The sequence below is a fragment of the Danio aesculapii genome, chromosome 3 (genome assembly GCF_903798145.1).
Source record: "Danio aesculapii chromosome 3, fDanAes4.1, whole genome shotgun sequence".
Taxonomy (NCBI): Eukaryota; Metazoa; Chordata; class Actinopteri; order Cypriniformes; family Danionidae; genus Danio; species Danio aesculapii.
The window spans coordinates 10518798-10545742 of record NC_079437.1 but is presented as its reverse complement, the minus strand read 5'-3'; the positions used below and the strand labels follow the sequence as shown (position 1 = coordinate 10545742).

At 37.1% G+C, this 26945-nt stretch overlaps 1 protein-coding gene across 1 annotated transcript in view; it reads right to left on the bottom strand.

Annotated features, from left to right (window-relative positions):
* Positions 1–3566: 3566 nt before the first annotated feature.
* Positions 3567–26945, bottom strand: part of LOC130217225 (coronin-7-like) — a 25976-nt gene continuing 2597 nt past the window's right edge. Inside the window, exons 2-6 of the mRNA XM_056449295.1 lie at positions 15691–15787; positions 13532–13612; positions 13109–13179; positions 7318–7501; positions 3567–3601 (exon numbers count right to left, since the gene is read on the bottom strand). Of these exons, the coding sequence (XP_056305270.1) occupies positions 3567–3601; positions 7318–7501; positions 13109–13179; positions 13532–13612; positions 15691–15787 (468 nt within the window). The remainder of the gene's footprint in view (positions 3602–7317; positions 7502–13108; positions 13180–13531; positions 13613–15690; positions 15788–26945) is intronic.

Below are 26945 nucleotides of genomic sequence, written 5' to 3'. Positions count from 1 at the left end.
TAAAGCACATCCGATCTGCTTAAATTATATACTGATTAATGTGTTTGATGGACGAGGTTACGTCATCACGTCAATTCGCAACATGTAGGTCAGAAAGTAAACATGGATGTTGCAATTAGCTGTGATCAGCGCGTGCACACGTGATAACTTTGATCAATAACTTATACCTGATCGATAATCTGTGAGTAAAAGTTTAGGCCTGAGGGTAAAACACAGACCTGCTCGCTGCATTTCCAGAAGCTTCTCTGACCTTGCAGGAGTTCTTCTATGCAAATAAAGACATTGTATGAGACTAAATGTTTGTATTACAAACATAACAGTAAAAGTATTTATAATGCTAGTAATGTGTAATGCTGTTTTGTTCCATTTGATCTTTGTTGGGTTGCATCTGTTTTTATGCGTGGCTGAGAGAGCTCAAAGGGTTATATTGATTGACGTTTAATTTATGGGTGAACTAACCCTTAAGGTAAAGTTGGTTTTATATTACACATTAGCTGTTTTTTAACAATGACGATGCTATTTTAAATATTTGCTCTGAAATCGCATGCAAGTATGGCTTCAAAACAACATTAGCACTACTTATTTGACTGAAAAATGTTGTACTTTTGACAATCATTGGCTGCTAATATGATTTCCATGTTTAGAATTAGGAAAGAATACCTTAATGAAATGATATTATTAAGGAGAAAGTCCAAATGTGCGATTATAAAGCCTACTTTACGTCAATAAGGGTTAGTTCACCACAAATTAAACGTCTGTTATTGACCCTACTGAAAAAAACCGCTTAATCCAGCCCAGGCTGGTTTTAGCTGGTCAACCAGGCTGGTTTTAGAGGGTTTTGGCCACTTCCAGGCTGGTTTCCAGCCATTTCCAGCCTGGTCTTAGCTGGTCAGGCTGGTAGATGACCAGCTAAAACCAGCTTGACCAGCCTAGCCAGGCTGGGAACCCAGCTATGTCCAGCTTAAACCAGGTTGGTCAACCTGTTTTAGCTGGTCATTTTACAGCCTGACCAGCTAAGACCAGGATGGAAATGGCTGGAAACCAGCCTGGATGTGGCCAAAACCTACTAAAACCAGGTTGATTCAGCTAAAACCAGCCTAGGCTGGTTTAAGCTGTTTTTTTCAGTAGGGGAGTGTTCACCATCATGTAGTTACAAACCTATGAGACCTTCGTTCATCTTCAAAACATAATAAAGATGTTTTAGATGAAATCCCGGAGCTCTCTTATCCTCAGTCAGCAATGGTCCCAGCTCATCTAAAGTCCAAAAAATACTCAAAACAAGCTGTATCAATTCTTTTGTATACAAAAGTAACCACTTTATTCAACAGTTTCTTCTCCTCAGTGTCAATAAGTGTTGTCACGATTAGGCATGGGACAATAACTGGTTTGAAGTATACCGCGGTTTAGTAAAGTCAAGGTTTTAAAACTGCAAAAAAATTTCTGTTATATCGTTCCTAAGGTATGTGTAAGGTTTTTTTTTTAATGTTTTTTTTATGTGTTTTTGAAACCAATAAAGAGAACAGAAGTCATTGATTTATTTTAATTATTTAGACTGACATGTTTATTGTTCCAAAATATTCTAAATGTTTTCTAAAATAAAATATATTGTGTTCAATAGAGTAAAAAAAGTTGTAGTTTTCTACTTTTTAAACTTTTTTTTTAACTTGTTTTTTATTTTAGAGCAGTAAGTAATCAATGCCGTGATGCCATGAAAAGTGGTATTTTTATACAACGTTATCATACCGTCAGAAACTTATACCGGCCCATGCCTAGTCACGATACTGATTTCGATACCAAACGGTACTGTATTTTAAAAACGTCATTTACTGCAAACATTTGAGCGCTGTTGAGCGTGTTATTAAACAGCACTGATTTGCCGTTGTGTTCACTTGCTCAAAGAAATTATTGTGATTGGCCGTGAAGCTCATCAGTTCACCGCTATAACACAGATACAGGGACACTGGAGCGGTTTAAAGTCGCAAAGATCAGTCGATTCATCAGCGGATCACTCGTAGGTCAGCTCATAAACGAATCATCTGATTTGTATTCGATAAACAGCAGTGAACTGATATAAACAACACTACTTATAACAACACTAGTGTCAGTATAAGGCATATTTGAGTTATAACGTCCAACAGGACCATAAAGAGCACAAAGCTCCTGTGAATGTGCGCCCTATACTGACACTGAGGAGGAGAAGAGATAGATAGATAGATAGATAGATAGATAGATAGATAATTATATTTATATTAATGTATATTATATACACAAAGTTTATATCTAAATATAAATAAACAATTTCTTATAAACATAATAAATATACACAGTAACATATTTATTATGTCAAACTTTTATTTTGGAAGTGATCAAACGTAATACAGTTTTGTCCAGCACTAATAGTGTATATGCACACAGACTTTTAAATTCAGCCAGCCTGCCTCAGCGCTTCCCATTATAAACTGCAACGTTTAAGATCTGATTTCTTTAAAAATTAGCGATCTTCACTAAATGATTGATATACGATGTGAAGTGCGTCTCAGATCGGACAAGAAGCACTGCATTAAATTCCCATCAAATTTAAAATATGACAGTTATTTTACCCCAGTATTTTCAATGGAGTTCCTGTGCTCGCCTGCTGGTACTGACGGCACTAGCCGATCACATGGTCTTTCATCTCGTTTTACGCTTACACAACTAAATGAATGCTTAAGTCTATTTAACTGATTGTATTTTAATTACATCACAACATCGACGCTGTAAAAAGAGCCTTATGAAATTGAAAATAGTCACATTAAGCTTTCACCGGAAGTGTATCATTGGCTGAAAAACACTAGCTGTGCATATAGTCCATTTATTCTAAAATAATTAATACACATTAGGGATATGCACGATATAGAGGCAGCCATATTGTTATCGGCCGATAAATGCTAATGTTATCGTTATCAGTCCGATATCAAAATTAGGCCGATATCTTTAAGCCGATAGATTATGTCATTGTACAGAATTGCCTGCCTCTCGTTTTGTTATTTAACCTATTATTTTTAAGCAACAGTCAATTAGCATGTTAATTTGCTATGCAAATATAAAATAATCTGTTTTGGCATGCTGATTTATGCGAAATTGTGAATATACAGTAGGTCTAATAATCACAATGCAATTTTGAATTTACAGCTCTTCTTGCTTTGTGTAGGCTATTCTAAGATCTGTTCAAACTTTTATAAAGTTCTTAAAATAAAATCAGATCTATCGTCTTATATATCAGCTATCGGCCTAAATCTAAAGGGTTATCGGTTATCAATATCGGCCCAAAAATCCATATCGGTGCATCCCTAATACACAACATATTACTAGGTTTTGAAAGTTAATTTAAACCAAAATTAATAACCAAATAATTTAAACCAAGATTTAAAAAAACAAAACAAAAAAAACACTTATTTAATAATTTTGCCGAAACAATGTGTGTGTTTTCTCTGAGATCTGCTGTATTTGTGTGTTGTTGTGAGTGAATGAGACACAGACACATAAATGAATGACAGCAGATCCAGCAACAACGTGAGCTTCAACATTTACCTCAGACGCTCCAGACGGCAGAGCCAGAGGACTGAAACAAACCACAAGCACGCACACACAGAGACAAAGACAAACAGAAAACACACAAACAACACCTTCATCAACAGCCTTATTCAGACGACTGGACGTAACTCGCCAATCATGAGAAGCATCTGACGTTTTCATTTTTCTGCTTCTATCTTATTGACAGCAGGTGTAAAATTACGACATTGATTTAGGGCCCTTATTTGTGAGTCAGATGCAAATTATTATACGCTTCAATATAATGTACACTTTAATGAATAATCAAATAGAAATTCAATGATGTAAATTTAATGGTGGTGCAAAACAATGCAATTCAACAAAACTAAATAAAATTAAAAATAAAATCTATTTAAGTAGACTGATTGATAGTTAGATTAATGGATGAATAAATAAATTAATAAATTAATTAATTAAATAAAGAAAACAAAATGAATTAGACAAACAAATGACTAAACTAATGTAATAAATTAAATTACAGTGCTTAATTCACTAATAACTAAAGATCACACTAGGGGCTAGTATCCTCATGAAAAAGGGGATCGTCTGAATAGGGCTTAAATGTACACAGAGTAACTGAAGGCAAGAGAAAATCAGCAGTGATGAAGTTGTGTGTGTCTGTGTATATATACAAATAAATAAATGTGCATGTGTGTGTGTGTATTTGAATATACGTGGGTGTGTGATAGCGCATGTATTTATACATGGGTGTATATTTTGTAAATAATGTATATAATTGTGTGGGTGTGTGTGTGTGTGTGCATACATGTGTGTATATTTGTATGTGTGTGTTTATTCATGTGCGTGTGTGTATTTGTATATACATTTGTATGTGTTGTGTGTTTTTGTATGTACATGTGTATGTGTGTTATATATGAAGAGTTCAGATGCAAAACCCTCTAAATCCTTAGACATCTTTTCTTGTAAATGAGCATTTTCTATCAGGCTCCTCTGATTAGGTTCAGAAGTTTCATTGTATATGTAATGAAGGTTATTAGCTAGTTAATAAAATATATTTTTTCATATATATCACTTCAGAAAATTTTTTGTTTTTAACAAGATAAATTTTCTTTTGCGTCAAAACCAAGCGGCAACCTCCCGCTCTCCCTCGGGAAGCCAATACGGAAGTAACTGAAACTGCAATTCATCAAAATTCCGCTAGTCCTGGCTCCATAATAGAGCAAGTTGCAATTGAGCTCACTGTTAGAATGGCCAACTTTACAGCAGAAAAAAAGGTGTTTACAGCCTGGTACAAAGAACGATTTTGGTTCATATAGCTATTATTACCCTCCATGACAACTGTGAGGGGGGTGAATTTTTTTATAACTCATCCATTTCCTTTATATAGGTTATATTAAGTTGCATAATTAAGGGCGTGGCCACTTGAGTGACAGCTAGGTCTCGCTGGTCGCCGTCATTCACCTCAGCTGAATCGGCAGATTAGCCACTGATCTCGGCATATTCATCGTATTTTTGTGTTGTTTTATGTGGCTTTACACAGTCAGCTGCCTTTTGGACTTATTTCTTACAATTATCAGATGATATGGGATGCACTTAATTGTGCTCACAAACCATTCACGTGGCCTCCGTTTCCCATGTGAGTAAAGTCATATACTTATATACCATCTCTATAAATGTGTGTGTTTTATTTCAGATCATTTATGATGTTCTTTAGAGCTGTAAAGCACTCCAGAATCTGACAGATTGATTAGCTGTAGGCTCTAGAACAGTCATATGAAGCGTTATCATACAGTGTTATGCTGGAGTTCATCAATAGACTGTGTGTTTTTAAAAGTCTAAACACTTTACTGATATAGTGTACAGCCAAGCACATGTGGTCAGAACACAAACGAGTCGCAGGTAATGAAGTATCAAGCGTTTCTCCCAAAGTAAAGTCTGTCTGCCAGGTCTAAGCAAAGTGCCAGCAGGTGTCTGTAGCTCCGCTCACTCTCCGCCTCTTTGCCCTTGTTTGGTATCCCGCCGTGGGGGCGATGACGCGCGAACAAAATGGCGACGGTTGGCCGCGCCTACTTGTAGCTTCTTTTGCGCTCTTCAGAAACCTATGAGTGACATCACGCATACTCCATCCAATATTTTACAGTCTATGGTCAAAACCAGCTAAATCCACCTACTGGGACAAGACAGTGTAATTAGGTGAAAATCACTAAATATGCAAATAGAGATTATTTTTAATAAACATAAAACACATTAAATAAACCACCTGAAATTAAAAGTACATCTGTCAAGTAAGTGGCGGTTCATTCCGCTGTGGTAACCCCTGATAAACCAGGGACTAAGCAGAAGAAAAATGAATAAATGAAATCTGTCAAGCGCGTTAATCAATAACATTAAAACTGACATTAATTAAATCTTAACAATCTGTTATCATTTCTGATATTTGGGATTTTGATTTGATTTAATTCAATTCACCTTTATTTGTACAGCGCTTTTACAATGTAGATTATGTCAAAGAAGCTTCACATAGAAGATTATAGTGAATTGAAGTTTATAGTGAGTTTCGGTTCAGTTTTCAGTGTTTAAGTTCAGTTCAGCTCAGTTCAGTGTGGTTTAATATTCAATACTTAAAGTCCAAACACTGAAGAGCAAATCCATCGTTGCGCAGCTCTACAGATCCCCAACCATGCAAGCTACTGGCGACAGCGGCGAGGAAAAACTTCACCAATCGGCGAAGATTTAAAAAAACTCGAGAGAAACCAGGCTCAGTTGGGCACGACCATTTCTCCCATGGCCAAATATCTTGTGCAGAGCTGCAGTCTAGGTGCATTTAATGTAAGTAGAGCAATGTAAACAAGCTTGTTAGATTCAAATAATGTAGTGAAAAACATTGTGCAACATCAAAAGCTGTGCATTGTCCATTACTAAAAAACAGTAATAGAATTTATTGAAGTAATATAAATAATGTATAGTTTATACATTATATTTACCTTTTAAAACATAGCTTGCATTAGCAAATAAAACACAAGGTAGACCCACTGTGCAAAAAAGTGGATGTTACTGTTATTTCTGAATGCGCTGACGCTGGGATTTAGATGACTTCAAACAAAACTATTTGTTGAACACGAGTACGTGCCTAAAGCATTCACTCAATGCCATTAACTCATTTTGGGTGGAAATGGCGTTTAGGGGCATCTGAACTCTTCATTTGTATATACGTGTGTGTGTGTGTGTGTGTGTGTGTGGTGTGTGTGGTGTATGTGTATATACTTGTTTGTGTGTATACATGTGTATGTATTTGTTTATCGTGTGTGTGTGTGTGTGTGTGTGTGTGTGTGTGCGTGTGTGCGCATGTATGTATTTGTATATACATGTGTATGTGTTGTGTATTTGTTTATACGTGTGTGTGTATGTGTGTAAGTATGTATATTTTTGTGTATGTGTGTATATTTGTATATCCGTGTGTGTGCGTGTGTGTGTATTAGTATATACATGCGTGTATTTGTATGTGTGTGTATTTGTTTATACCTGTGTGTGTGTGTGTGTGTGTGTGTTTGCATGTGAATATACGTGTATGTTTATATTTACATATACACATTATATATGTGTGTGAACTTGTATATTGTGTGTGTGTGTGTGTGTGTTTGCATGTGAATATACGTGTATGTTTATATTTACATATACACATTATATATGTGTGTGAATTTGTATATTGTGTGTGTGTGTGTGTGTGTGTACCTACTGTGTATATACGTGTGTATGCGTGTTCACCTGTAAGGGCATAGTCTCGAGTGATGTCCCACAGCTGAACTCCTCCAGCAGAAGCGACGGCGAGCAGAGCAGAGGCTGCCGGGTGGAAGAGCAGCAGCTCCAGGCGACCGTCTGCAGGACTCAGAGTCACTTCTGCATTACTGGGTTGATCCTGATCCACATCACACACACGCCACAGCTTCACCTGAACACAGACACAAAACACAACACACACCATTACACACAATAAGGCTTTTCACACTTCAAATGTTAACCCTGGGTCATCCTAAACCTCAGAGAAGCGAAATCCTGAGTTATCTGTAATCACCTTTCATACTATACCTGAGGTTAGCGAATAATCCTGAGTATTTATTAACAGACGTTTCACACTGTACATTCCTAAACGCCAGGTTAACATTCTTATTTGCAGTGTCACAGTGTTGTTGTTTTTTTACACAGCACTTTCACATCTTCTTGTATAAAATGTTGTAAAGTAATTCTTAACTGAGCCTCATCAATGCGTAAAAAACATGAAAACAAAAACAAATTAACCAAATTTGCACCCTAACGCAGGGTATCATAACCTCGGGTAAAATGTGGTGCTTACATTCATTCATTTATTCAGCTTAGTCCCTTATTTATCAGGGGTCACCAGAAGGATTGGACCACCAATTATTCCAGCATATGTTTTACTCAGTGGATGCCCTTCCAGCTGCAACCCAGTACTGGGAAACACCCATACACTCTCACATTCACACACTCATACACTACGGTCAATTTACTTCATCCAGTTTGCCTATAGCGCATGTCTTTGGACTTGTGGGGGAAACAGGAGCACCCGGAGGAAACCCACGCCAACACGGGGAGAACATGCAAACTACACACAGAAATGCCAACTGACCAAGCCGGACTCGAATTAGCAACCTTTTTGCTGTGACCACTGAGCCACCGTATGTCACATAATGACAGACAGACAGATGGACGAACAGACAGATGGACAGACAGGCAAACAGATAGATAGACAGACAGAAGGAAGTGCAGACAGAATGATAGACAGTCAGACAGACAGATGGAGAGAGAGACATGCGGATAGATAAATGGATTACAATAGCTATGTTTCCAATCAAAAATGTGAATGAACTTTATGCGCAAAACTGGATCATCACATGAAAGATGTGCGAATAAAGCAGCGTTTAGATCCAATGACTCAAAGCGAACAAAATAGTCACTTCCTGATTAACTGGCGCCAAATATCAACAATAGTAACAGAATTTGCTGCGGTAGGAGAAGCTGCGTCAATCTTTTCTTCATCTAATAAATGACTTGCACCTCAGAAGGCAATCCTGACATGCAGTGAACGCACGGTGGCGTTTGAAGGTGTCTGACGCGGAGAACAGACGCTCTTGATTCTGGAGGTCATTAATAATATAATAACACTAATACCTAAACGATTTTAGAATGACCAAAACAACATTTCGAATGTTTTATAGTGTGCTCAGCCTGCTGGTTTGTCCATTCACACACATTTTCATCATCACATGATCTCTTATCACAAAATCACATGACCTTTTTTAATGCGCATACTGAAATTTGGGCGGTAAAAATGTTTCCATTGTAGTTTATGCGCATCTTTTCTTATCGAATAAAAAGTTTACCCTACTCAGTTATGCGCATTCGTTTTTTATGCGTATTTTCAAAATGTGCATCTTGCCGTTTCCATCAACCGTTTTTTATGCGCATATCGAAAATATGCATAAAAATAGGTGGATGCAAACATAGCTAATGACAGATGGGCAGACAGAGACAGAAAGAGAGACATATGGACAGATAGATAGATTACAGACTGACAAATGGATAGACAGACAGACAGACAGAAGGAATTAAAGTCAGAGGGCCCTATCATGCACCCGGCGCAATGAGGTGCAAGACGTGTTTGACGCGATTTGCTGCTATTTTCAGACCAGCGCAACACTAATTTTTACGTTTTGCGCCATGTTGTTTAAATAGCAAATTCATTTGTGCTACATTGTGGACTCATGGGTGTGCCTATAAAGGAGGTGTGTTAAGGCGCATTGTTGGCGCCTTGCTTTTTTGAGGAATTGAAATAGACCGCACCATTGACCAACTAAAAGCAGGTCTAAAAGTCCAGCGCAGAGTGCGTTAATTATGCACCTATGCAGGTTCAAACGCTTACACATTGTTTAATACCAGTTTTGGGGAGGAAATGGTTACATGTAACAGCATTACGTAATTTAATTACAAAATAAATGTAACAGTAATTCATTACAGTTACTGAAAAAAAATGTGTAATTAAATTACAGTTACTTATGAAATGTTAAAGATTATAAATGGGGTTACATGTAAATAGCTGAATAATATAATCTGTTGCTTGGCCTGTTTTTGATATGCATAACGCCTTCTGCTAAGACGATTTATTAAAGCGCTGCTATGATGCTTTTGATTGGTTTTCAGGTTTGATTGCTGCGCACTACGTCGACCAGTTACGCTAATCCTCTCTGCCTCTGAAAGCATTAGGCTACTACAACCAGCTGACACCATGGCGAGTGATAAATATTAATTTCATTGCTGGAAATTTTTAAATCATTTCACCCTGAAATCCGAGAAGGGCACACATATAACAGTTCAGCGCAAAATTTGCTTGCCAGCTGTTAAAATACGACAATTTTTACAATTTTTCCACTTACAAACTCTGCCATGTAAACAGCAAATACACCATGGCACAACGCAACTGACTCTTAAAGGGAAAAGATGACTCTGATTGGTTTAATGCACGTTATGCTCAAAACACACCCATAAGTCATTAAGAGAATAAGCACAACCCTGTTAGACCATGCGCCGGGGTGCAGAGCCTACTTTTCCATCCTAAAGTGGATTCGGACACGTCCTTAATGCTTTTGTACCACGAGCTTTAGACTTTGCACCTAGATCGTTAAAATAGAGCCCAGAAAGACACATTTAAAGACGGACAGAAGGAAGGAGAAACATACAGATAGATGGATGGATTACAATGACAGACAAATGAACAGACAGAGAGACAGACAGAAAGAATTACTGAGAGACACTCAGACTGACAGATGGAAAGAGACATACAGATGGATAGATGGATTGACAAATGGTTAAAATGGACAGACAAATGAACAGACAGACAGAATGACAGACGAACAAAATGACAGACATTGACATACAGGACGACAGACAGACAGAATTACAGACAGATGGAACCACAGACAGACAGTCAGATGGATGAGAGATGAAGGACAATGAAAGTAGGACAGACGTATAGACAGATGAACAGATGGACAGACACTGACAGACAGACAGGACAACAGACAGACAAAACGATGAATGGAAAAAGAGACATAAGAGACATACAGATGGATAGATGGATTGACAAATGGTTAAAATGGACAGAAATGAACAGACAGACAGAATGACAGACGAACAAAATGACAGACATTGACATGCAGGACAACAGACAGACAGAATTACAGACAGATGGAACAACAGACAGACAGTCAGATGGATAAGAGATGAAGGACAAAAAGTAGGACAGACGTATAGACAGATGAACAGATGGACAGACAAACAGAATGACAGACAGACAGGACAACTGACAGACAAAACGATGGATGGAAAAAGAGACATAAGGACGGATAGATGGACAACATAATGATGGACAAACAGACAAAGACCGACAGATGAACAAACAGACAGACAGACAGATGAACAGTCAGAGAGTTGGACAGATTTAAAAAATGAACACAGATGAATCCAAACACAAAAAATAAACTGAATCACTGACTGATTTATTGATTTGGGTGGTTGATTAAACCTCAAATCAATAGCCGCGTTTCCACTATCGCGCCTAAAGCGAGCGAGCCAGGGCGAGCCAAGGCCAGTCGCGTTTCCACTATCACTTCCGGGGCGTAATCGGGCCAAAGCGGGGCTTCCTTGGGGCCAGCGTCCGGCCTTTTTCGGCCCGCCGAATACCTTGGGCCAAGGAGGGCCAACTGGGGCTTCAGGGCGGGGTTACGTACAAAGGCGGAGTTTTCCTATCAGGTGGAAGGAGACAAGATGCTTTCTTCCCTTACATTTGTTTTGCTATCGCGCTTGATCAACTCACTAAGAAAAATCTATGTTCGAAGTAAATGCCGCCGAACTCGAATGTCCTTATCCAGGGATCGCTGTCTGGCCTTACACCAACAGACCACAAACAGTAGAAAAGCAATCGCTTCGGTGTTCTCCATCTTCCAGCTCTCGTAGTGATGCCAGGTTGTGTTTGTGGTTATAATTTGAGTTTTGTGTTTGTGGTTATAATTTGAATTTTTGAGCTATTGGCCCGGCCTGGCCCGATTAAAGCCCTGGCTCGCACTGGCCCGATAGTGGAAATGCGGCTAATCAGTCACAGAGCCTTTAAAAAACGTAAGAAGATATTTGTTTTTGTTTTTAGATATTTAGCTTTACTTCAAGACAGCTATTATCACTTTACAGCCGCTGAACTGAAGTCACAATAAAAGTATTGACAGTATGCTGGCAGAGTCTCCGGTCTCCATGGGAAATGCCTGTCTGTGTCTGTGAGGCGACGGCTAAAACTACTGATCTGAATGAGTGCAGTTTAAACTGGAGCAGACATCAGATGGAGAGCAGATGAAGAGTGTGTGTGTGTCTTCATTCTGCTGAGCTTTCAGATCACTGCGCTCTCTGTGAAAAAGAAAAACCCAGACCTGAGAGAGAGACAGCAGCATCTGCTCAACCTCCTCCACATCTGCGACCTTACAGATGAGGATTAAAATGCCGTTTTTTGAAGGTGATATAACTGTATAAACATGCATGTGTGTGTTAGGTTTTTTGGTGTTGAGATGAAAAGACAAAACATCGGCAGATGGCATTAGTAAACACTGACGGCAACAGTGCATATTCTTAAAGGACTCAAGTAAGAAGAATTAAAAAGCTTCCCAATTCAAACTGAAACCCAGTGTGCACCAGAAATAAATGTAGGGTTCAAAATTTAGTGGGGTGTACACAATTTTTTTAATATAAAAATAAAATAAAAATAAATTAAAATTAAATTAAATTAAATTAAATTAAATTAAATTAAATTAAAATAAATTAAATAAAATAAAAATAAAATAAAATAAATTAAAATAAAATAAAATAAAAATTAAAATTAAAATTAAAATTAAAATTAAATTAAAATTAAATTAAATTAAAATAAATTAAATTAAAATAAAAATTAAAATAATTAAATTAAATTAAAATAAATTAAATTAATTAAATTAAATTAAATTAAATTAAATTAAATAAAATAAAATAAATAAAATAAATAAAATAAAATAAAAAAAAAAATAAATTTAATTTTATTTAATTTAATTTAATAAAATTTAAAAAAATTTAAATAAAATAAAATAAAATTAAATTTAAAATTAAATTTAAATTAAATTTAAATTTAAAATTAAATTTAAAATAAAATAAATAAAATAAAATAAAATAAATAATAAAATAAAATAAAATAAAATAAAATAAAATTAAATTAATTAAATTAAATTAATTAAATTAAATAAATTAAATTAAAATAAAATAAATAATTAGCAATTCTCTTATTTGTTTGTTGAATTTAGTGCTTTTATTTTACAGTTTATTTTATTTATGCACATTTTGCCAATGTATCCTGGATTTTGTTACTGCAATGTCCTTAAATAAGCATAAAACAGCTGAATAGAAACATTCGGAACTTCATAATAATAAAATAATAATAATAATAATAATAATAATGCAGTGGTGTAGTGTGTACCGTCTGATCAGCGGAGCATGTAGCCAGCAGATAGTCATCAAACGGAGAAAAGTCCAGGTCTGTCACCAGGTCTGCAAACAGAATTAGGACAAACTCATCAGGGCCGCATGCATTCAGCTTTATTTTAGTCAAGTGTGCTTTCTGACGCAGCAAGAAGCAGGACAGAGGACACAGCATCCAAAGCAGAGCTACTGTACCACACTCAACTAAAAGCAAAAAATTCTATTGTTTTTGATCCTTAAAATAAAATCAAACATGTTCAAACTATTATATCATATGTTCTGGCTTGACATGTAATAGGCCTAACCTGCAATATGTGTTTGTATTAGTTTGTCATGTAATGTAGGAATAAATAAATAAATAAATAAATAAATAAATATTCACAAATAGTGTGTATAGAGTGTATATATAGTGCTGTCGTACCAGCATGGCATGAAATCTGGGTGACGCTCCATTTCCCATCAGCCCCAGCATTTACCGAGGACAGACCGACCATTCCTCCGCCTGCAGAGACAAAGCAGACAAGATCAAAACTCCGGACAGACTGCTTATCCTGCACTTTCATCTGATCCAGAGTCAGTTTGTAGTATTTTTTTGTTCCTGTTATTTCTATTCTTTTGTAACATATTATGGGTCCAAGCAATAAATGTGCTCAAACTCTACTTTAATTAAAGGGACAGTTCACCTAAAAATGTAACTTTCCTCATTATTTCCTCACATTCCAGTGGTTCTAAACACCACCATTCACTGCCGTTACATGAATCACCAAGGACCACAGATTCAACTCAAAATCTTCTTTAAATGGCACCTACTGTATGATGTAAAATCAACATTAGGAAGCTGTTTGGACAGAACGTGTGTAGGTATAGTGTGTCCACGGTCATATTGGAATGCTACAAAACAACAAGTCTCTTTTTTTTAATTTGCTGGTGTTAAAAAAAAGAATCCAAATGCCAGTGATTATGAGATTCACCACAAAGTGATGTAGGAAAGCATTTTTCCCCACCCACCAAATTTGACAGGGGCTTATTAACATGTTTCCATAGTAACACGTATGTCCACAGAACAGGATTTGCAAAGAAACTTTGAATGTTCGACACTGTAAAAAGCTCCTCAAATTATATGTTTTCAACTGTGGTGCCGCAGGTCAAATATAATCCCAACTCAACATTGCATATCCAGTGATGTGACCATGCGATATCGATGATGAAAGGTTATATTGTGCATCCTAATTCAGAGCTAGATTTTCAGCATCATTACTTCAGTAGGGGTGCATGACACTGGAAAAATCTAACATCGCGAAATTTTGTTTTTCTGTGATATATATATATATATATGTCAGAATTATTAGCCCCCCTGAATTATTAGCCACCCTGTTTTTTTTCCCCAATTTCTGTTTAACGAAGAGAAGATTTTTTTTTTCAACACATTTCTAAACATGATAGTTTAATAACTCATTCTAATAACTGATTTATTTTATCTTTGCCATGATGACAGTAATAATATTTGACTAGATATTTTCAAGACACTTCTATACAGCTTAAAGTGACATTTAAAGGCTTAACTAGGTTAATAAGGTTAACTAGGCAGGTTAGGGTAATTAGGCAGGTATTGTATACGATGGTTTGCTCTGTAGACAGTCGAAAAAATATATAGCTTAAAAGGGCTAATATATTGACCTTAAAATGGTGTTTAAAAAATTAAAAACTGCTTTTATTCTAGCCAAAATAAAACAAATAAGACTTTCTCCAGAAGAAAAACTATTATCAGACATACTGTGAAAATTTCCTTGCTCTGTTAAACATAATTTAGGGAAATATTAAAAATAAATTAATTAATTAAAATATAATATATATAGCGTATAAATATAATTTCACCTGATTAATCAAAAAGCTCTTTGGAAACATATCATTATTTTAGATAGATTGAGATGATCCTGTCTTTTTCTATGCAGTGCGTTGCATAAATTATAATAAATTACATGCATAACTAATACAACAGAACAAAGATAAAGGTGAAATGAACAGTGCTTTACAGAAATTAAACAATCAAACATAAAATAACATGGTCATCAGCCTAGTCCCTTGTTTATCAGGGGTCGCCACAGCGGAATGAACCGCCAACTATTCCAGCATGTTTTACGCAGCAGATGCCCTTTCAGCCGCAACCCAGTACTGGGAAACACCCATACACAATCACACACACTCATACACTACAACCAATTTAGTTTATCCAATTCCCCTATAGCGCATGTCTTTGGAGTGTGGGGGAAACCCCTGAAGGAAACCCACACCAACACGGGGGAACATGCAACCTCCACACAGAAATGCCAACAGACCCAGCCGGGCCTCAAACCAGCAACCTTCTTGCTGTGAGGCATCAGTGCTAACCATTGAGCTACCATGCCACCCTCTTTATCGTTTAATGTGTAATAATAATCTAATCCTGCGATGTGACTTATGGATACACACTTTATAATATCAAATATTATCTTCAGTGTCACATGATCCTTCAAAGAAAGCGTTATATTATGATGATATGCTTCTCTGTATTGTAAATGTGAAGGTGTTGTTCATTCATACCAGCGTGATCGGTGTTGAAGGCCACGAGGCTGCAGCTGGATTTGATGTGTTTGCCCTGAGAAGAGAAGGAACCTCCTCGTACGTTTGCAATCCAGCCCTGAACACAAAAACACAGAGAGGATGTTAAAGCAGATGGCATTTTAAAATGAAGAAGAAACTTGTTTTGGTTCTGTACAGTCGAAGTCAGAATTATTAGCCCCTTGTATATTTAACAGTTTAACAGAGAGAAGTTATTTTTCAACACATTTCTAAACATGATAGTTTTAATAACTCATTTCTAAAAACTGATTTCTTTTATCTTTGCCATGATGACAGTAAATAATATTGGACTAGATATTTTCAAGACACTTCTATACAGCTTAAAGTGACATTTAAAGGCTTACTGTAAATAGGCTAATTAGGCAAGTTATTGTATAACGATGGTTAGTTCTGTAGACAATAAAAAAACTATTATTTAAGGGGGATAATGATATTGATCTTAAAATGTTTTTAAAAAATTAAAAACTGCTTTTATTCTAGCCGAAATAAAACAAATAAGACTTTCTCCAGAAGAAAAAATATTATCAGACATACTGTGAAAATTTCCTTGCTCTGTTAAACATCATTTGGGAAATATTTAAAAAAGAAAAACTAATTTCGTAGCGGGGCTACAATACTGACTTCAACTGTATATAAAAAATGTATGACAGACAAATCAATAGTGTGCCTCAAAGCAGCTCACTGTACTCACTACAATAACACAACTACTAAAGTATAAATGCATTTATCAAAATAAAAGCTTTCTCAATCTGAGGTTCACCAATCCCTGAAGATTCAAATGTCTGAAAAGTGAAGAATGAATGAGTTCAGATGCAGAAACCTCTAAATGCCATAAGTAATGTTCTCCTAAAATGACCATTTTTGTCAGCTTCCTATGTTTATGTTCAGTTATTTCATTTTTAAAAGGCAAAGAAAATAACTTATTCATCACTATAAAAGTACAATTACTGAGCCTACAGTAATAGTAATAATTACTACAATTTAGAAGAAAATATCAGATGGCTTTTAGAGGTTTTTGCATCTAAACTCTTCATATGTATTATTATAATTGGGGGAAAAAAAAGAACACACGCACGCACGCACGCACGCACGCACGCACGCACGCACGCACGCACGCACGCACGCACGCACGCACGCACGCACGCACGCACGCACGCACGCACGCACGCACGCACGCACGCACGCACGCACGCACGCACGCACGTCACGCACCACACACACACACACACACACACACACACACATATAATATATATACTAGGCATGGGACGATAACCGTTTCCAAAAAAAAGTCAAGGTTTTAAAACCACCAAAATTTTCTGGATACGTTACTAATGTATGAGTAAGATTTTTTATCTACTTTTTTTTTTACTTATTAGAACAACAGTATCTCCAGCAGAAAAAGATATGCAAAGATGCAGTTTTAAAAATCTGTTTTTGAAATAAATGAAGACAGCAGAAGTCAATAATTTATTTGAATTATTCAGCCTGACATGTTTAGTTCCAAAATATTTTCAATGTTTCTTAATACAAAATAGATTGTGTTTAAAAGGGAAAAAGTGTTTTTTCACCTTTAAAAAAGAACAGGCATTTAAAAAGAACATTTTTAGAGCAGTACTCACAACATCGTGAAACCGTGAAATTTTAATCCAAGGTTTTCATACTGTCAGAATCTTATACCGGCCCATGCCTAATATACATATATACGCACACACACACACACATACATACTAATATAAATAACTGATGTGGAGGAAAAAATCATTTTAATTATTACTAAAACAGACCACAAACTAGATATTTAGTTTGTACTTACTTTAGTTTGTGTGTACTTTAGTTTGTATTTACACCAGATATTTAGAAACATATGCCTTCCTAAAGATGATCCAAAAACAAATATTACAAGAAGTGTCATTCACTGTCATTCAGTGCATTTAATAAGTGCAAATCCTGGCTCTAAAATCTAATGCTCTAAAGATAACAGGGTGTCATCTGTGACGAAAAGGGCCTTGTAGCAGGGGAAAGAAGATAAAACCTGGCATCTGGCTAGTTATAAACCTTGTAAGACTTTGTCTCTTGATCAGTAAGAGTCTCTTTATTTGAAATTGCCATGACACTGACAATTAATTTTCTAGTTATAGTTAATAGTTCTAGTTAATATTAAAAACGAAAAATAAACTAAACTTGACAGTAATTTTCAAATTTAAACTTTTATAAACTTAAAATACTCCACATGTAAAATAAAAATGTATTTATAACTTTTTATAATTATATTTTATTATTAATAAACATAACAACATAACATAAATTACCAAAAAAAACTAATATTTTTTAAAAATTATAAAAATGCCAACACATAAAATAAGTATTAAAATGATAAAAATGGCAAAAAGCCCATTGGGAATTTACCAAAACTAAAATGTAAATTAAAATTGAAGGAGCACAAATGATTATTTAATTAATCACATTATACTAATAGTAGATAAATAACACTAAAATAAAAATTTAATTTTCCAACAAACTCTAGTCGTATTGACTAGGGCTGCAGCAGCGAATTGATAAAAATCAATTAAAAATCAATTACTAAATTATTCGTTATCAGGCTCGACAAGCATGACGTAAAAATTCAAACTGAGCTTTGGTGCTTTGGCTTGCACTGAGCCAGAGAAAGACATGTCATATTATCACAATTATGCAGTGTTTCTAACCACCCAATGCTTATTTTATATTTTAGACATGTAAATACACACAACTACTAGTAAAACAATACATTTAGAGTTTGTAAAACACGCAAGAAAGTCTATGGAAGTCCAACAATCCATTCAAATATAATTTGCTGATGTGTATTATTCACATCAGATACACATAGTAAAAGTAACAATAAAGTTCAATCTTTTCCTCTACCAGCTGGACAGCCACTTGCTTGCATGCATTTTGGGAGTAACTGATGAATTTACGTGCTGAATCCTGCGTGTTCTGCTTTTATGAATGAGGCATGCGCGCAACCGCATGTAAACATGAGGACGCACATCTCACGTTATAGATCAAGATCATTTACACGTCTTTTAAACAACAAAAAACACTCACTTATATATATTGTATTAAATCGAAAAGGCATAATAAAAGGGATACATCTGTCATACAGCGCTATTGTGGCTGCGGTGTGTCAGGTGAATCTTTTCTCACCAGTGAAAGGGTTAATAACAGAAGTAAAGCAGCAGTAGTATAGTTACTTGCATTGCAAGACTAAAGACACGTTTTAATTCACTTGCCTTTTTTGGATCATTCATTTTTCAATCTGTTGTCATGTACAGCTACACTGCAAAAAAGCTTATCTTAATTAGTAATTTCGTCTCGTTTCCAGTCCGAATATCTAAACAAATCAAGAACAGACAAGAAAAAGGGCATGGGAAAATTTAAGTGATTCTTCTGATTATATCTCATGAAGATTATTTTTCTTAAGCCATTGGCAAATATTTTTGCTTGTTTTAAGCAGACAAACACTTAATTTCGAGGTGGGTTTTTTCAGAAAACAAGACACAATTTCTCACGTTAGTCTAGTGTCTAGTATGTATCTTGATTCAAGGTTTTTTTTTAGATATTGTCAGGTCAGTAAAGTATGGCGTGCCTCAATGATCAGTTTTAGGCCCTTTGCTGTTTACAATATACATGCTACCCCTGGGAGACATTATTAGAAGACATGAGATCAGTTTTCACTGCTATGCAGATGATACTCAATTATATATTTCAACTAAACCTGATGAGATGTCTGAACTGTCTAAGCTAATTGATTGTATTAAAGATGTTAAAGACTGGATGACCAACAATTATCTTCTCTTAAACTCAGACAAAACAGAATTAATACTTATTAGGCCTAAATCCTGTACACAGCAGATCTCACAACTCGACCTACAATTAGAGGGATACAAAGTTAGCGTTAGCTCTACTATAAAAGATCTGGGTGTTATATTAGACAGCAATTTAACTTTTAAAAATCATATATCCCATGTCACAAAAACTGCTTTCTTTCATCTGAGAAATATCGCTAAGTTATGAAGTATGCTATCCATCTCAGATGCAGAAAAGCTAGTCCATGCTTTTATGACTTCTAGGCTGGATTACTGTAATGCTCTGTTTGCTGGCTGCCCAGCATCCTCTATTAATAAACTTCAGCTAGTACAAAATACAGCTGCCAGAGTTCTTACCAGGTCTAAAAAATTTGATCACATCACCCCAATTTTATCCTCCTTACACTGGCTGCCTGTTAAGTTTCGTATTGAATTTAAAATATTGCTTCTTACATATAAAGCTTTAATTAATCTAGCTCCTGTTTATCTAACCAACCTTCTGTCTTGTTACAATCCAACTCGCTCTTTAAGATCTCAAAACTTAGGGCTTCTGGTAGTACCTAGAATAGCAAAGTCGAGTAAAGGAGATCAAGCCTTCTCATTTATGGCTCCTAAACTCTGGAATAGCCTTCCTGATAATGTCCGAGGCTCAAACACACTCTCGCAGTTCAAAACTAGATTAAAGACTTATATTTTTAGTAAAGCATACACTCAGTGCATCACACAACGGTATTATGCATGAATATGCTCCACGCAGGTTTCTGCATCTCGTTTAGATACACTATGAACAGCAGCTACACTAATTATTCTCTTTATTCTCTATTTCCACCTGGGGATACTCATCCAGAGGCCCCCAGAGACTATGCAGCGCCACTGATTCGATCCAAGACCCGCAACGAGATGATCCCAAGGTTTCCATAATCCTGGACTAGGCCGTATCCTGAGCAGCTGCTGTGGTGGTCATGGAGGAGTGGAGAGCTTAAGACTGATTCCTGTGACGCTCCAGCGACAGACGAGTCTTCGCTGAGGTTCAGCATTCCCCAGGCTCCGGCGCCTAGACTGCAGCTCTGCACAAGACGTTTGGCCATAGGAGAAATGGTCATGCCCAACTGAGCCTGGTCGAGGTTTTTTATTTCTTCACTTTCAGTGTTTGGACTCGCAGTAGTGATTATTAAACCACACTGAACTGAGCTAAACTGAACTGAACTTAAACACTACAAACTGAACTACACTGTTCCAATTTACTATGACCTTTTATGTGAAGCTGCTTTGACACAATCTACATTATAAAAGCTCTATACAAATAAAGGTGAATTGAATTGAATTGAATTGAATATTTTGATTGACAACAAAAAAACTAATTAATAGTTTTGTTTCTGTTTTTATTATGATAACAGCTCAGGGATGTTCAAGAACAACATGTTTGTGCTCTTTCTAAAGATTTTAGTTGTTTTTTGAATGACTGCTTTTTTTTCTTTTTTAATCTGATTCATTGATTAATCGAAAAAGTAACTGACAGATTAATCAATTATAAAAGTAATTGTTAGTTGCAGCTCTAGTATTAACCCCCCCAAAAAAATAAAAAATGAAAGATACCAGTTATTAAACGAGCTAATGGCTCTCAACTGACATAATCGCAAACAGGAAAGAGGAAGCGGATAGAAACGCTGCCATTTCTTCAACAGCACAAACACACACAGAGAGAGAAACAGAAGCAGCACACAAACACTTGAGGAAACGCAGAAGAGCAGCTGAGCACTTTCGAAACCTTCCAGAATGTCAACAAGAAACGACATGCAGAGGGTGAACATGTTTCAGCAGCAAACTAGAGATCGAGCGTCACAAACTACACTTTCTGCACCAGCAAGAAGACACTTTAAAGATGGTATAGAATAAAAATCTAGCTGAATAAAAACAGTTTAATACATGGAAATTATTTATAGCCTCAAACAGCATTGTTTCTTCATTCTCCAGAAAAAAATCCCAGTGAAAAACAGACTGATATGTAGTACATGGGATCATTTGATTGGCCACAACATTTCCTAATGAGATTACAACAAAGCTCTTTTTTGGCCTTGTAAATTAATCTAAGCTTGTATTATACGCTGTAAAAATATCTGTTTTCTGTATTTTGTGATGTGTTTTTATTTATTTATTTATTTTCCCCCTTGTATTTATGCTTTTGAATTGCATTATAGGACCATGATCTTTTTACCAATAACTTTTAACCTTGAACAAGTTGTGAGTCTTTTTGAATATTTTTAATAGTTTAAAGTGATATATTGTCTGGATTTGTGTTGTATATTACGCTACAAAAACCTTGTAATAAGCTGCCAGTACATTTTCTGCTATTTTATAGACTTATTTATCTAGATATCATTTTTTATGCATTATATTACTAAAATGTCAATAAAAGTCACTTTGAGTTGAATTATCAACATCAAAAGTCGACAGAGCAGAGATCAAGCTCTCATGATGCAATTCACAACCGTAAATAAAGAGAAAACACTTGAGAATCACAAAACAAGGAAACGGTTAACTAACAGATATGTTTACAGTGTAATTCTATGCATGTAGGACTTTTATTTTGACAACGATACCAGCATTATTGAGTTCTCAAGTAATACAACCAAGCATCAACTCATCCCAGCCCATGAGAACACAAAATTTGAGAAAGATAGATTATGTATCTGTTCAGCGCACCCAGAAGAGACATATGGTCTGATTAAATGTATTTTTTGTTATATTAATACGTTTATATGGTGAAATATGCCACGTAAATTTTAGGCAAAAGACATGTAGACTGAGTATAAGCGTTTAATGCACGTTTATGCACCCGGTCATATCACAAAGCTCTCACTGTGACTTTTCTTACAGAGATAGCAATAAACCTAAACTTATCTGTTTATGCAGAGGTTGATATTAACATTGACTAAATATGGTAGTATCCGAGCTTTTCATTCAAGGGGTAATTCCTGTGGTTATAAATGAGCACATAGAACCATTTCAGGACATTTTTTGCACTTACTTAAGGGTGTACTCACACTAGGCCATCTGAACCATGCCCTGGCATGTTTGATCCCCCTTTTTCTCGTTCATTTGACAAGAGTGAGTGCTCTGAATTGGGCCCGGGCGCAGTTCAGTTGGCCGGCCCTGGCCCGGTTGGAAGAAGTGTGCAAGCGTGTAGTTCAGTTGGGCTTTGAGCAGTACGCTTGTAGTGTGAGCGCAAAGAGTGTCACCGATGTCACTTTTAAGGGACTGTTTCATATGGATTTATTAATCATTCTTACTTTTCAATGAACACAAACTGTCATCGTTCATTAAAGACGCAAACCCCTTACTGCACGTCAGCTGCATCTTCAGCAAACCTCTTAATACATGCAGCACAAGGACTTTTTTTATGAGCGTCTAAAGTGGCGGATCTGTTTAGCAAAATATTTTGGGTCTGGAAAGAGTTTGGGGAGACCATGGAGGAAGACTATCAGTCGGCCACAAAGAGATTTTGGCAAACCATCCGGTGTCTCAGGAAGGGAAAGCAGCTCCACATCAACACTGTTTACAGCGGAAGTAGGGAGCTGTTGACCTCGACTGGGGATGTTGTTGGACGGTGAAAGGAATACTTTGAGGATCTCCTTAACCCCACTGATATGTCTTTTATTGAGGAAGCAAAGACTGGGGATGCAGGGGTGGACTCACTTATCACCCAAGCTGAGGTCACTGAGGTAGTTTGCAAGCTCCGCAGTGGCAAAGCAGCGGGGGTGGATGATATTCACCCTGTGTATCTTAGGTCACTGGATATTGTGGAGCTGTCTTGGCTGACACGTCTCTACAGTGTCGCATGGAAGTCTGGGACATTACCTTTGGACTGGGCAACTGGGGTGGTGGTTCCCATTTTTAAGAAAGGAGACCGGAGGGTGTGCTCCAACTTCAGGGGGAAATCACACTCCTTAGCCTCCCTGGGAAAGTCTATGCCAGGGTACTGGAGAGGAGGATCTGACCGATGGTTGAACCTAGTAACCAGGAGGAACAATGCGGTTTTCGTCTGGGCCGTGGCACACTGGACCAGCTCTATACCCTTACCAGGGTGCTCGAGGATTCATGGGAGTATGCCCAACCAGTCCACATGTGTCCCTTGTAGCGATCTGTGGAGGGTGCTGTGGGAGTATGGGGTCACAGGCTCTTTGTTAAGGGCTGTCTCGTCCCTGTATGAACAGAGAAGGAGCTTGGTTCGCATTGCCGGCAAGAAGTCAGACTTGTTTCCAGTGTATGCTGGGCTCTGCCAGGGCTGCCCTTTGTCACCAATTCAGTTCATAATTTTTATGGACAGAATTTCAAAGCGCTGCCTTGGGCTGGAGGGGGTCCGGTTTTTGGGACCACAGGTTTGTTGCAGAGTGTGACGCGGCTAGGATGAGAATCAGCACTTCCAAGTCTGAGGCCATGGTGTTCCACTGGAAACCACCACTGGAATGGTGGTTTGCCATCTCCAGGTTGGAGGAAAGTCCTTACCCCAGGTGGAGAAGTTCAAGTATCTTGGGGTTTTGTTCACGAGTGAGGGAAGGATGGAGTGTGAGATTGACAGGCGGATCGTTGCAGTGGCAGCAGTAATGCGGTCGATGTACCGGTCTGTTGTGGTAAAGAAGGAGCTGAGCCGAAAGGCAAAGCTTTCGATTTACCGGTCAATCTATGTTTCTACTCTCATCTATGGTCAAGAGCTTTGGGTCATGAACGAAAGGACAAGATCTCGGATACAAGCGCCCGAAATGAGTTTCGTTCGGAGGGTGGCAAGGCGCACCCTTATAGTCAGGGTGAGGAGCTCTGTCACTAGGGAGGAGCTCGGAGTAGAGTCGCTGCTCCTCCACATCGATAGAAGTCAGCTGAGGTGGCTCGAGCATTTCGGATGCCTCCAGGCCTACCTAGGGAGGTGTTCCAGGCATGTCCCACCGGGAGGAGGCCTCAGGGAAGACCCAGGACACGCTGGAGGGACTGTCTCTCGGCTGGCCTGGGAACACCTCGGGATCCCCCCAGAGGAGCTGGAAGAAGTGTCTGGGGAGAGGGAAGTCTGGAGTTCTGTCCTAAAACTGCTGCCCCCACAACCCGGCCCCGGATAAGCAGATAAATATGATGATTTTTTCACTGCATCCCAAACGTCTTAAAACAATACAAAACAATAGAACTAAAGCAATCTCTATTGTACAGAGCGAGAGCGCTTCTTTTCTGTTAAACTGAACCATCGCATCATCGATGTCGTAAGCGTGCTCAGGCTCGGAAGGTAAAAATGCAGTGTGAGTGCAGGCCGAGGGGGAGATGGGAGTGGGGACAATACCCTAAGGTCTTGTTTACACTGTCAGGTCTTGATGCCCAATTCCGATTTGTTGCCTATTTCGGTTTTATTTGCCTATCCATTTACAAAGGTCTTTTTTTATTGCGACCCATGGCTGATTCATGTGTTTACACTTGCCATTCAATTTACAACGTCGGGCATGCGACTAGCCACGATGGAAGAAATTGTCTTTTAGCTCTGCGAAATATGCAAAGTTCGCCCAACTTAAAAAGGATTTTGAGGCAGAGAGGAAGGGCCGTCATCGCAGCTTGCACCTATGGTTTATAAATGGTGTCCTTCATCTTTCAGGGGAATTTGTGGGTACTCTGAATATCCAAATGCATGCATTTTTTTGTGTTTACACAGTCATAGAACAGATCCGATCTGTGTCACATTTGAGCAAAAAATCTGAATTGGGTCACATTTAACTGTCAGTGTAAAAGGCCTTAGTTACATATACTATTTGCATATCAGAGAACAATTTAACCTATTTCCAATGTAATCAGTGCACTCTATGGCACTTTTAACAATAAACATAGAGGCAGAATTCAGCCATATGAGTCAAACACAGACTCTGCATCTCCACAGTCTGTCTGAACATGATTACTCCTACACAACAAGATATAAATAAAATAGAAAAATATGGCCTTCTTGCTGCTTAAAACCTAGAAAACATGGATATAATCATAAAAAAATCTATTACTAAACCACTCAAAACTGACAAATGACTATTTTCCTTTCTTAAATACAACCTATTTTGATACACAAATTATTATTTTGATTTATCACTATTACTGCTGTCTTCAGTATAAGATAATCCGTATAAGAGTCATTGTAATATGATGACTTGATTCTTTTCAATGTTGAAATTAGCTATGCTGCTTCATATTTCAGTGTTTTCAGGGTTCCTTCAGGAACATAAAGTTAAAACCATCAGCATTAATTTAAAACAGCAATCTTATATCTTATATTATAAATGTTTTTAGTCCAACTTTAAAGCATGATTACACAAACAGGACTTAGACTAAGTCTAGATGAAAGGATCATAGATCAAAATAGGACATTAAAGTCATATTTATAAAAGTGTTTTAGAATAAAATCATTACTGATGTCCATCTTAAATGAAAGCAATTATAAAAATAATGTTTTAAAATCAGTCAGTGCAACTTTCTTTTAGCAGAAACCGCTCAGATTTACATTCAAGTCTGTGACCAAGCTTAAAGGGACAGTTCACTCAAAAATGAACCTGTATCTCAATTTACTCGCCTTCGAGTGCTTTGAAATCTTTCTGAGTTTATTTCTTCTGTTGAACACAAAAGAAGATACTTTGAAGAATGCTGAAAAAATGCTGAGAATGCTGTCCTTGCTAAACAGAAGCATTTTCCTTTGAAAAAATAAAAAAAAACCTCTTTCTTGATCCGATCTCAGATTACACTTACAGCAGCATCGGTCAGCGCTTTACGTCTGGACACTCAGCTAAATAACAAACCTCAACTTAAACTGAGGATCAGCCCCGCTGGATTTGTTCTCATCTGTCAATGTTTAACACTCTGTCTGATCTCCTGTCATGTGACTTACACCGTGTGTTTCTCCAAAACATTAAGGACAACCAAGGTAAAATACAGGCACATGCTTTTCCCCCGTCTCTATTTAATATGGAAATATTTATAGAGCACATAAAAAACTAATTTCAGAAATAAGAGTCTTAAAATATAAAAATAACCATTGAGCTTTTAAAGACAGACCTGTTGTGATTTCTGAGATATATTAGTACATACTGAGATAAAGATACATACTAAATACATGCCTCAGCCTACATTTGTGCATAAAAATCCTTTAGCCGGATAGCGCTCCTTAAAAGTCCCTGAAAGCAGAGAAGGTCAAGATGCTTCAGGATTGGCCAGCCCAGTCAGCAGACATGAACATTATTGAGCATGTCTGGGGTCAGATGAAAGAGGAGGCATTGAGGATGAATCCAAAGGATCTTGATGAACTCTGGGAGTCCTGCAAGAACGCTTTCTTTGCCATTCCAGATGACTTTATTAATA